Source organism: Gekko japonicus, unplaced genomic scaffold, assembly GCF_001447785.1.
Source record: "Gekko japonicus isolate JY-2015 unplaced genomic scaffold, Gekko_japonicus_V1.1 scaffold694, whole genome shotgun sequence".
NCBI classification, from domain to species: domain Eukaryota; kingdom Metazoa; phylum Chordata; class Lepidosauria; order Squamata; family Gekkonidae; genus Gekko; species Gekko japonicus.
The window spans coordinates 135430-147751 of record NW_015177028.1 but is presented as its reverse complement, the minus strand read 5'-3'; the positions used below and the strand labels follow the sequence as shown (position 1 = coordinate 147751).

The window sequence follows — 12322 nt, the reverse complement described above, 5'->3', positions numbered from 1 at the left end:
ATTTAGGGAGCTCTGAGTCTCGAAAGCTCAGTACACCATCAGAATGCTGCTGGCCTCTCTGCTGCTCCTGGGCTTGAATCTATTTTTCAGATGTAAAGTACAGCAATGAACTCTGCCTTAGGGAGGGAGAGGAGGCTGAGAGGTCCCAGAATCCTAGAATCGCAGGGTTGGAAGGGGCCATACGGACCATCTAGTCCAACCCCCCTGCCCCCTGCAGGGCTTCAATCACTGCCTTACAGTATAAAAGGGGGCTTTGCAGGGGGGGGGTGGTTCATAGGGATGCCAGCTCCAGTCTGGGACATTCCTGGCTATTTGGGGCGCAATGCCCTGCAGTCCACGCTCCACAGCAGCTGTTTGTTGCAAAGCAACTGAACTTTGTAGTCTGGAGATCAGGTATAGTTCTGGGAGACCCCCCCCCCAGGCCCCACCTGCAGGCAGGGTGCGGGTTTGGGGGTGGAGCCTGGGAGAGGCAGGGCCTGGGAAGGGGAGGGACAGTGGAGGGGTCCAATCCCGTACAGCCTCCCCTTCGTTTTCTCCATGGGAACCGGTCTCTTTAGCCTGGAGATCAGTGGCCATCCCTGGAGGTCTCCAGGCCCCGCCTGGGGGCTGGCAGACCCTGAAGGGTGAGAGGGTGGCTTGAGGGTCTGAGCTGAGCGGCCTGCATGTCACCCAGGATGGAGCCCGGACGTTCCCTGGCTGCCCCCGGCTGTGCTGCTCTGAGCTGAGAAAGAGGCAGGCCGGTCTCAGGAATGGAGGCTGCAGAAAAGCCAGGAGCTTAGGCAGGCCGGAGGCGGGGCATCCGGAGGACCAAAGCCTGGCGAGGAAAAGGTGAGTCAGAAGACGGTGAGAAGAGTGAGATGGGGGAGCAAGAGAAGACGGACGGACGGAGAGACTGTGAAGACTTTGCCTGGGGGCCTCTAGTAAAACGGCGCTTCCCAACACCTCCGCCCCTCCCCAGAGTTACCAGTCCCACTCTGAGCCTGGCGAGGAAAAGGTGAGTCAGAAGAAGGTGAGAAGAATGAGACGGGGAGCAAGAGAAGATGGACGGACGGAGAGACTGTGAAGACTTTTCCTGGGGGCCTCTAGTAAAATGGTGCTTCCCAACACCTCCGCCCCTCCCCAGAGTTACCAGTCCCACCCTGGGATGGGGGTACCAGTCCCACTCTGGGATGGGAGGGGTCAGGGGTGGCAGATCCAGGCGGGGAAACTCCTGCCGATTTGGGGGTGGAGCCTGGGGTGGGCTGTGACCTCAGTGGGGTAGAATGCCACACGGAGCCCGCCCTCCAAAGCATCCATTTCCTCCAGGGGAACGGATCCCCGTAGTCTGGAGACCAGCTGTAATTCCGGGGGATCCCCAGGTCCCCCCTGGAGGCTGGCATCCCCACTCCCCCCGTGAAAGGTCATCTCTGTCCTTCGATAGCCCTAGCCCACCCAAGGCCTTCGGCTGAACGGACTGTTAGTTATGTTGTGTGAAGCAGAAAATAAACATCTAGTGTATATTTAAAAGTTAATTTTAAAATCCCAGTTAAAAGTAAGCAGTTTTATATAATGTGTGTGAGCCTGTCGAAACAGTCTACTGAGTCTATGACACTCGCAGTTTCCAGCCTGTCATTGGTCAGGAGAGCTGTGTGGTGCATGGTGACATCATGTGCTGAAGTGAGCACGAGTTGGCTTTTGGCAGTGTAACAGGGGCTTGTGCCCAGCGGGAGAGGAGTGACAAGCGGAGTGCCTGAAGGACCTGTCCTGGGACCTGTTTTGTTCAACATCTTTTTCAATGATTTGGATGGATAGGGGGAGTGCTTATTGATGATCCTGACAGGCTGGAAAACTGGGCTAAAACAAATAAAATGAATGTCAATACGGATAAATGTAAAGTTCTGCATTCAGGCATCAGGTAGCCCTGTCACGAATCTGGAATGTGTGTGTGTGGGGGGGTTCCTCCTCCTCATTCTCAGTTCTTCCCTGTCCAGCTACTGTGCGCTGTCTCTAGCTTGACCTTGTAGTCTCCAGCTACAATTTACTCGGCTGGGAAAGTAACGGCTTTTCACTTGCTTGCTTGCTTCTGCTCCCCCCGCGCTAACTATAATCATTGGCTTCAGCTCATTGGGGGGGGATGTTTGATTTCACTATAAGTCAGAGGCCCTTATACTGATGGCTGTTCCTGACACAAGCTGTATACATGTTCTTTAGTACTGGAATCACTAATAAAGCCGTTATCTTCTTCTGAAGCCCTGTGTGGTGTGACCTGCCTGAAGGTCAGGTAGGAAAATTCAAATGCATAAATATAGGATGGGGGAGATTTGTCTTGGCAGTAGTATGTGCAAGAAGGATTTAGGGGTCTTAGTAGACCATACACTGAACATGAGTCAGCAGTGTGATGCGGTAGCTAAAAAGGCAAATGCCATTTTGGGCTGTATCAACAGAAGTACAGTGTCCAGATCACGTGAAGTGATGGTACCACTTTACTCTGCTCTGGTTAGCCCTCACCTAGAGTATTGTGTTCAGTTTTGGGCACCACAGTTTAAGAAAGATATAGAGAAGCTGGAATGTGTCCAGAGGAGGGCAATGAAGATCATGAGGGGTCTGGAGACCAAGTTCTATAAGGAAAGGTTGAAGGAGCTGGGTGCGTTTAGCCTGGAGAGGAGATGGTGTGGAGTTGTTTTCTGTTGCCCCAGAAGGTCAGACCAGACCCAATGGGTTAAAATTAAATCAGTAGAGTTTTTGGCTAAACATTAGGAAGAACATCCTGACAGTTGGAGTGGTTCCTCAGTGGAACAGGCTTCCTGGGGAGGTGGTGGGCTCTCCTTCTTTGGAGGTGTTCAGAGGCTAGATGGCTATCTGACAGCAATGTGAACTTAGGCAGATCATGAGAGGGAGGGCAGGGAGGGTTGTATCAGTGCTCAGTTCTTGTGGCCCTTTCTTACACGCCCAGGGAAATGCCAATCATCACTTTGGGGTCAGGGAGCAATTTTCTCCAGGCAAGTTGGGCCAGGGATCCTGGAGGGTTTTTGTCATCTTCTGGAGGCCTCACTTCAAAAAGGATGTGGACAAAAGGGAGCAGGTGCAGAGTAGGGCAACGATGATGATCGGGGGCCTGGAGACCAAGCCCTATGAGGAAAGGCTGAGGGACTTCAGCAGCAGTTATTTTGTGGCAGCCATTTTGAGGCTGCTTCTACCACACTGTGCCAGGATTCCAAAGGTGCCCACAGGCTCAAAAAGGTTGGAGACTCCTACTTTAATCAGTTCAGTTGGTTTAATGATGCCAGCCTCCAGGTGGGATCTGGGGATCCCCTGGAATTATAGCCCATCTCCAGACTGCAGAGATCAGTTCCCCTGGGGGTGGGTGGGAAATGGGTGCTTTGGAGGGTGGACTCTGTGGCATCGTGCCCCACTGGGGTCTCTCTGTCCTCCCCAGGATCCACCCCCAAACTCCAGGAGTTTCCCAGCCTGGACCTGGCAACTTTACCCTGCCATCCCCCTCCGGTGTCCAGGGGGGCCCTGGCAACCCTATTTGGTCGTCCAAAGCACTGTTGCTTAATCCTCTGGGGGCATGGGCTAAGTGTCAGGTTCAACAGCAAGTAAATCTCCACACACGTTTCCAGGGAAGTGTTATGCTTTATTAGACTACAGGTCTGTTACCATGTCCACAAGATTATTGTTAGGAATGACCATGGGGCGGAAACATCCCTACATATAGCAGGATGAGGCAAATGGCTAAGCAAATGAAATCTGAGCGCACGGGGGAATGCTCCTGGCGGGAGGTTACATAATAAGCGGGAGAGTCTCAGTGCCCCATGAGAGCCGAAAAATTCACACCTGCGGTGGAACGCAACCTCCCCCCCCCCGGTCACAAGGTCAGACAGATAACACAGTCTGGCAGCACTGGTTCTCACGGTCTCCCTATCGCTGTTTACGGCAAGCGGCAGAGCAGCGAGCAAGCTATCAGGCATGCGCCGAAGCGCCAGGGTTGGGGAAGGGAACAAGCAAAACATGGCAGCTAGCTGACACTAAGGGCCTCTTATCTGCCAAGGCAGTTTTGGGTTGGGTATGTTCTGTAAAATGGAACGGAAAAACAAAAATCCTTTTTCCTTTTATCAATGCATGGTAGCTCTGGTTTATTAAATAATTACCCTGTCGTACATAACCCTATCTCATATTTTCCCCATATATAAACATGCACCTGGATTAAGTTTTTCATCCTAATTTATTAAAAAATTTAATCAGTTCATTACTTGGTCAAACGGCAGGTGATTAATCTCCTAGAAATTCTTTGATCAGTTAATACCACTGCTTTAGGGACACGGTGGGGGAACTTGTGAGACACGGCAGTCTTCCTTGGGACCCAATAAACTGAGCACAGAATGAGTTCATGGGAGTGAGGTGTTTGTGGTTCATTGGATCCAAACCAGACCCCACAGTTCCATCTTGCTTCCCCCGAAATCTGTGAGGAAATCCCTGTTATTCTACTTAAAGCAAACTCCCTTGCCTTGCACTCGCTTTGGTTCTTTGCTGGAGAAATTCCACTCCCATTTCTCTGGCAAAACTCAAGCAAAACCTCGTAAATAGCCCTCAACCTCTGTTATTTCAGGGAAGCTGAAAAGGGCATTGGCACAGTCAAAAGCCAGAGTTTCTCGGTGGAAAATATGCAGGGTTTCAATTAGCTGTCCGGGAGAAAGGCTCCGACTGCTCCAGGAAGCAGCCATCTTAACAAATGAAGTGTCCTTGAATTAATCAGAGCTCTATATTATAAATTCTGGCCATAAATATTCATAAACGTTCCCACGATGTAATTGGGAAGAGACGGGAGAGGGTGCAGAAGATAGAGACAGACTTCAGGAAACATTTTTTGTTTGTTTGTTCAAATAATTTTCTGTGATATAAGCAGAGCAAACAGGAAACTCTCCTTGGAGGAAGACGACGAAGGGGATTGGGAGGGCCCTCTTCCTCCCCTGCCTCCTCAAATACCCAAACTGGCTCCCCTGGGGGAGCTCCGGCTCACTTCGCCTCACCAATCTGAAGGGGAGGCCCCTTGACAGGGTTGCCAACTCTGGGCCAGAGATTTGGGGATGGAGCCTGGGGAGGGTTTAGGGAGGGCAGGCAGCTCAGTAGGGTCTAATGCCATGATAGAACCCACCCTCCAAAGCAGCCTGTTTTCTCCAGGGGAACTGATCTCTGTCGTCTGGAGGTCAGTTGTGATTCTGGGGAACCCCCAGGCCTCACCTGGAGGTTGGCAACCCCTGCTCATTAACACATCAAGGCGGATGCACGAGCCCCTCAGTTTATCACTACCCAAGCTAAGCTGGGGAAGATTGGCAAAGGAAACTTCCATCTCACCTACCTGAAGCACCTTTATGTGTGCAGAAGCTGCTCGGCTGGCCCCAAATTAGCAATTCATTCTTCATTACTGTGTCTCCTACTTGGGGCTGCCTCCTCAATGGAGGCTTGAGGTGTGGGAATTAGCAATTCATTCTTCATTACTGTGTCAAACCTTGTCAGGAGATGAGGAGGGGTCTCCTACTTAGGGCTGCCTCCTCAATGGAGTCTTGAGGTGTGGAAAAGCACGGCAGAAACCTCCCATGGAGCACGGCAGCATTTCCCCATCTTTTGCCTCTTTTGGTACCCTGAGTTCTGACTAAGGTGTAGCTCCTACGTCTTTTGGAGACTCAGGATGCCAGAAACAAGCCAGAGATCTCTTTCAGTGGCACAAGCTCATCTTGCTGCCCGGGCCTCCCCAAACTTCAGACAGCAGCATGCAAGATTTAGACCTGAGCTCACAATGGCGTTGTGTTGGCAGAGAGGGAGGGGAACCCAGCCAGCGCAAAGGGAGTAGTGGAGGCCTCACTTCAAAAAGGATGTGGACAGGAGGGAGCAAAGGAGGGCAACCAGGATGATCGGGGGGCCTGGAGACCAAGAAGCCCTGTGAGGAAAGGTTGAGGGACCTGGGAGTGTTCAGTCTGGAGAAGAGGAGGTGGGACATGATCACGCTCTTTAAGTATCTGAAAGGCTGTAACTCAGAGAAGGGAGGGAGCTGTTTCTTTTAAAGGCAGCAGAGGAATGGACTCCCAATAGTGGGTTTAAATTACAGGCAGAAAGGTACTGGCTAGATATTAGGATTTTTTTTAACAGTAAGAGTAGTTCAGCAGTGGAAACAGCTGCCTAGGGAGGCGGCGAGCTCTCCCTCGCTGGAAGTCTTCAAGTGCAGATGAACACACACTTGTCAGGGATGATCTAGGGGCTGATCCTGCATTGAGCAGGGGATTGGGCTTGGTGGCCTCTATGGCCCCTTCCAACTCTGTGATTCTAGGTGGGATGACTCTGGGCGGCCTCTTAATACACCCGAGAGCCTCCCAAATCAAATACCCCCTAAATGTACCCTGTGGCAGAACACCTCTGCTGGCTTGTGAGCATCAGTCTGTTCAGCCCTCCAAGGCATCTAGGTACCCAGTGACTTCATGAGTCTCCACTCAGCAATCCACCAGTCTTTGGGCTCATCCCACTGCCAGAGGGGGCTTCCGTCATTCTCTTCTCCTTCAGTAGCTTGCCACCAACTGATCATTTTAGCCGTGAGGCTAGTGCTTCCTTTTCTGTATTGCCATTGTAAGGCTCTCCCTCCTGCCTGCATCTCCTGACTTACTGTGCTTATGCACTCTTGGGGAAATAGCTTTTTAGCAACTGACCACCTCGCTTTTTCTAGGGCCCATTTGTGGAGGTCTGTGTGGTATGGAGAACAACTACCAGCATTTAAAATACTGAAGAATTTATTAAAAGTTTAAAAGTTCACATACATGCTCTCTGCACAGCAATGGGCTAAGCAAGGAATGCAAAAGAAAGATGTAGACTCTTGACCCCCCCTGTCTCTCACACTTTACATGCCCTATCTGATCTTGTTCTAAGGCAGGCTCTTTAACTTAGAGGTTACAGTTTTCTAAAAGGTTTCTATTACCTTGGAGTCTCTGTCTAGGCAGCCAGTCCTTTGTGTGCTCTATATAGCAATGGCAGCCATCAAAACAGAGCTCAGGTGTGAGAGCTCTTTCCTCCAGATGGAATCAGCCAAACAAGGGGCCTGCAAAATGGTCCACTCTCCCTCCATAACAAGGGATGTTATCTCCTCTGTTTTCCCACCCCCTTGTGTATCAAAGAATCTTCCAGTGAAATCTCCAGGAAGATGCAGTCTAGCCCTGTGCACTCCCAAGTCTGTGTCCATTATAGGTGTCAGATTCAGAGTCATGAGCTGTCCATTTCATTGTCTCTGGCCAGGAAGGCAATTAGCATTTCCAGAGCTTTGACGGTTAGAACTTGGGTGATGTTCAAAAGCAATTGACTTCTCCCCAACCTTGAAACAAAATGCATTTCTCCACATACCCATAATCAGAGAGCCTTTAATTGGTGGGATTGGATCAGAGAAACCTTTCTGTAAAACACAACCCATCCCCTCCAGTTATTATGTTTTGTAGAGGGAAAGGAAGGGAGGCAGATATACAGCAATTTCCACATTTAGGGAAAACAAAGGGTAAATTGCGCTGTCTCCAAACTGAGGAGGGCTGCCAAGTGCTAAACAGGTTCCTCTTTAATATCCTTTTGATCTATAAGCAATTATCAGGTGAAGTTATTTACCTCCATGCCATGAAAAGCTTCAATTGCCCGTTTCCACTCATTAAACCTCCATCAAAGGGACAGGACATTCCCCCCCCCTCCAGCTGGCAACCTTCATATCCTCTAGAGTACTGCAGAAAGATTGTGGAGCTTGACCTTTGTGACCCCGGGTGTCACTAAAAGTCATTGATCAAAAGCGAGCTTTCTTCAACCATTTGTTCGTACTGAGGGATCGTTCTGGCTAAATATAAGATTATGGGAAAGGTCGTCTCACTAGAGAATTGCCAACAATATGTAGCTGTAAATTATGAGTCTGTTGCCTTCAAAGAATATGGTTCTCATTTGCATCTGTGAATGCAGTTGGTGGATACTGCAAGGACGTCGGTGGAGAACGACAGTGGAATGGGGAAATGTCCAGACTGAGCCAAATTCTTGCACTGTGGGAGTGGGCAAAAGCAGGGAAAGCTGTGGGGGCAGGACTGGTAAGTCTCTCTGGGAAAGGCCTGCAGATGTTCGACTGCTGCGGAGTAAAAGCAGGCGTCCCCAGTGTGGTGCCCGGGGGCACCCTAGGGCCTGTGGTCACCTTTCCCGGTGCCTGCTAAATGTCTTCAGAAAGTGGGCGGGGCTATGTGGGGCTTTTGCCCTGCAGGGCTTCTGAGTGGCCCTCGGAGTTTTGAGTGGCTGTGCAGATTTTTTTTTAAAAAAAAGTTGCTTCAGCAGCTGCACAAAGACCTTCACTGTGTCACTGAGTCCGCAAGGAAATATCTTGTAACACTAAGTCCATTTAGAAAAGAGCCCTGCTAAAGAGAGACTCTGCCTGAAGGGCAGAAGAGTTACTATTAGTGATGCATCACCTCCCGCCCTGACATTTTGTGGCTGGCTCTGCCTCCAGTGGCAGCGGCATTTGGTGGCTGCACCCACCAACGTGTGTCAGAATTCTAAGGGTGCCTGCCCAGCAGGGTCAAAAAGGTCGGGGACTCCTGTCTTAAAGCTCCACTCACTACCCTCGTCACTCAGTCTCACTGATATGGTCTCAAATCCACAGCTGTGGCGGAGGATCCCTGATAGCACCCCCCCCCAACTGAAGGCAGCTGGGGAAAAAGGATCTCTAGGCAAAATGATAGAGCCGTAGCAGACCAACTTCAGGTCTTTCTGGATAACTCGCGGGCTCTAAACCCTTTCCTGTCTGGTTTCAGTCCAGGCGACAGGACAGAGATGGCTCTAGTGGCTTTAGTTGATGACTGCTGCCTGAATGAAGACAAAGGGTCATGCTTCTCTGTTGCTCCTCCTGGATCTGTCTGCAGCCTTTGACACGGTAGACTGTACCAACCTACTGAGGCGTTTGGAGGTAGCATTAGGTACCAGGGGGTGTGCCTTGGACTGGTTTCAACCGTACCTCATAAATCAGACATATTCCCCATGTTATTCCATCTCTGTGTAAAGCCTTTAGAAGAAAGCGTTTGTGGCTTTGGAAGTAGATGTCATCAATATGCGGGTGGCACCCAGCTTTACATCTCTCTATCAGAATCCCCATGTGATGCACTAGAGATCCTGAGGCCCTGCCGGACCGCTGGGGTTGAATGGCTGACAGCAAATAGCTTGAACCTAAACTCAGTGAGGACAGAAATGATACTGGCTGGGGGAAGGCAGATGTCTCGAAGGCACTCGCGCTTCCCTCTTTTGATGGGGTTCAGCTAACACCTGCTGACTCAGTGGAGAGCTTTGGGGTTATACAGGATCTGGCATTACTGCTGGAGAAGCAAGTTAATGCAACTGCAAAAACACTTTTTTACAACTCAGTCTAGCCTGCAAGATGGCCCCTACCTTGATTCGGCCTGTCTGGCAACTTGAATCCATGCTGTGGTAACACTGAGACTAGACTACTGTAATGCGCTCTGTGTAGGTCCGCCCTTGAAGTCCATTTAGAGACTCCAGTTGGTTCAAAGTGCTGTGGCCAGGTTATCAGGAGTTATGCAGAACATGCACATTGCTCCCAGTCTGCAATCACTCCACTGGCTGCCCATCAGTTACTGGGCTCCATTCAAAGGACGGACTATCACCTACAGAGCCTTTCTTGGCCCTGGTCCCTCTTACGTGCAGGATTGCCTCTCTATGCTCTGCCAGGACAGCTTTGCTCATCCCAGCAGGGGCTTCTGCAGGGACCATCCTGCCATTGAGCAAAATTGACGGGCACCCATGCTCATGCTTCCTCTCTTGTGGCACCCACCTTACGGCATGGCCTTGACAAGGTCAGGGAGGCTCCCGGTCTCCCGGTTCCCCACAAACTATGCAAAACGGAATTATTCAAAAAGGCTTTTTGCACAGGGAAATAGAACTGAAGTGTAATGAAACGCTCAGAAAGTTGCATTGATAAAGGGAGAAGGACTGTGTGACCTCCACCATAGTAGTCCACTCCCCAATACTGTAAGTAGAGTCCAGACTAGGTATTTTCTATGCCATTTGACGTGCCACGTGTGAAGCTTCATGCTTTCGTTCAGCTCTGTTTGAGATTTTTATTTGTTTCATTTGTTTTTTGGACAGTCCAGACTAGGTATTTTCTATGCCATTTGACGTGCCACGTGTGAAGCTTCATGCTTTCAGCTCTGTTTGATATTTTTATTTGTTTCGTTTGTTTTTCGGATTTCTGTAGTCCACACCCTCTCGTGTTGCTTGTTGGAGGTCCCATCCTGTTGATTTACGCCTATGGAGTTCTGCCTTGAATCTCAGCAAGAAAGGCAGACTAACAACCACCACCACCAGTGAATAGGATGTGAGAAAATGGGCGGGTGTACAAGCATCCCTAGTACAAACTTAACCTACTGTTGTTCGTACTCAAAAGTATTTTTTGCAGGGCCCTGGCTTGCCTCTGACTCATGACCGAAAACCCTCCTCTGCAAAGTGGTTTGTACTAAACTCCCCAATAAGATTTGCCCTTCAGTGGAATTAACCAGATTTTAAAAAATGGCATGAGTTAGAGTTCCCATTTGCTTGCTTATGATGGGAAACCTCCAGGTAATTGTGGCCCTTACCTTCTGATGCTCACTGGGGTGGTGTGTATGTCTGTGTGATTGTCAAGAAAAATTAAAAAGAAAAATAAGCTCTCATCTATGTACAGGAAGTTCTGACCATAGAGTTCCTGGTGATTCCTAGATCTACCTGGAAGTGACAAAGGATAGCTCTAGGAATTGCTAGGAACTCTATGGTCAGAACTTCTGGTAAGCAGCCATGGCCTTACTTTTCTTTTTTAATTTTTGTGTTGAGATGCTGCCCCCAACCCTCCTGTACTGCTTGACAACCCTACTTGGTGTTCTTTTGGAGCACAATTAGACACTTTCTTGTTGAACTCAATAAAAAAATTGCGAAGAAAAGAGCTGATCGGAGATTACATGTCTCCTGTCCTGCAGACATTTTGCTTTATCTGTGTCATTTATCTGTAATCTTGGCTCTGAATTCTGGGTCTAAAAATAAAGACAGTCATAGATTAGCTGCTGCACTCTGTTGTACCCATGTAGATCATAGTTTGATCAAGGCAAGATTGTGAGGCACAGCAAGACACAGCCTTAAATACATTTGCTAAAACAGAATGCGTTCATCTGTGTATTTATAGGTCACCCAGTATACCAAAACCATTGAAATCTATGAACAAAAGATCCGGAACGTAACTTATAAGGTCGAGGCCATGGAGAAGACCAGCGTTTCTTACACTGAGCTAGACTTTCAGTTGGTGAAACTGGAAATTGCTGAAATGGAAAAACTGGTCACTCAGCTGAAGAGCACGCTAACTGGGAGCAATATAGTTGTCGAGCAGCTGTACGAAGAGGTATGGTTAAAATGTTGTCCACCCTGCAATTCCCTCTGACTCAACCCAAGAAGAATGGCTTCCCATGATTGTGCTATGCTTTGTTCCTGTGCAACAGGAAGTTTAGTTCTCTTCTCATCCAGTTCTTTCTGTTCAAGTCAGTTTACACTTTAGTCTATATGGAAAGAAACAGGTTGGGCCGAAGTAGGGGAATGGAGAGAGAGAGAGAGAGAGAGAGATATTTCAAGAATGAAACACATGGAAGCTGCATTCTACTGAATCAGACCCTTGGTCCATCAAGGTCGGTATTGCCTACTCAGACTGGCAGCAGCTTCCAGGGTCTCAGGTCTTTCCCATCACCCACTGCCTGGTCCTTTTAGCGGGAGATGCTGGGGATTGAACCTGGGACCTTCTGCATGCAAAACAGAGGGCCACAGCTCTAACCTAATGAGACAGAAGTTACAGCAAGAATAGGTTCTGAAGTAGAAGAAGAGAAGAGATGGGATTTATATCCCGCCCTTCACTACCCAAATGACAAACTCCTTTCCCTTCCCCTCCCCACCACAGACCCTCTGTGAGGTAGGCGGGGCTGAGAGAGCTCTGACACAAACTGCTCTTTTTCAAGGACAGCTGTGCCAGAGCTTGTGACTGACCCAAGGTCACATCAGCAGATGCAAGTGGAGGAGTGGGGAATCAAACCCGGTTTTCCCAGATTAGAGTCCGCGCACTTAACCACGACACCAAACTGGCCCAGGTTCCAGGCCCAAAGCATCAGTGAGCTCAAGCACTTTGTCTGCGCTGGCCATAAGTGGCTACAGCAATCCAGGGTTGCCAACTTCCAGGTGGGGCCCGAAGATCTATTGGGATTACAACTGATCTCCGGACCACAGTGGCCAGTTCCCCTGGAGGAAAAGGCTGCTTGAGAGGGTG

At 49.5% G+C, this 12322-nt stretch overlaps 1 protein-coding gene across 1 annotated transcript in view; it reads left to right on the top strand.

Annotated features, from left to right (window-relative positions):
• The window catches only part of OLFM4 (olfactomedin 4), a 39974-nt gene that overhangs the window by 5234 nt on the left and 22418 nt on the right, over positions 1 to 12322 (top strand). The window contains exon 3 of the mRNA XM_015427864.1: positions 11201 to 11413. Within this exon, the coding sequence (XP_015283350.1) occupies positions 11201 to 11413 (213 nt within the window). The remainder of the gene's footprint in view (positions 1 to 11200; positions 11414 to 12322) is intronic.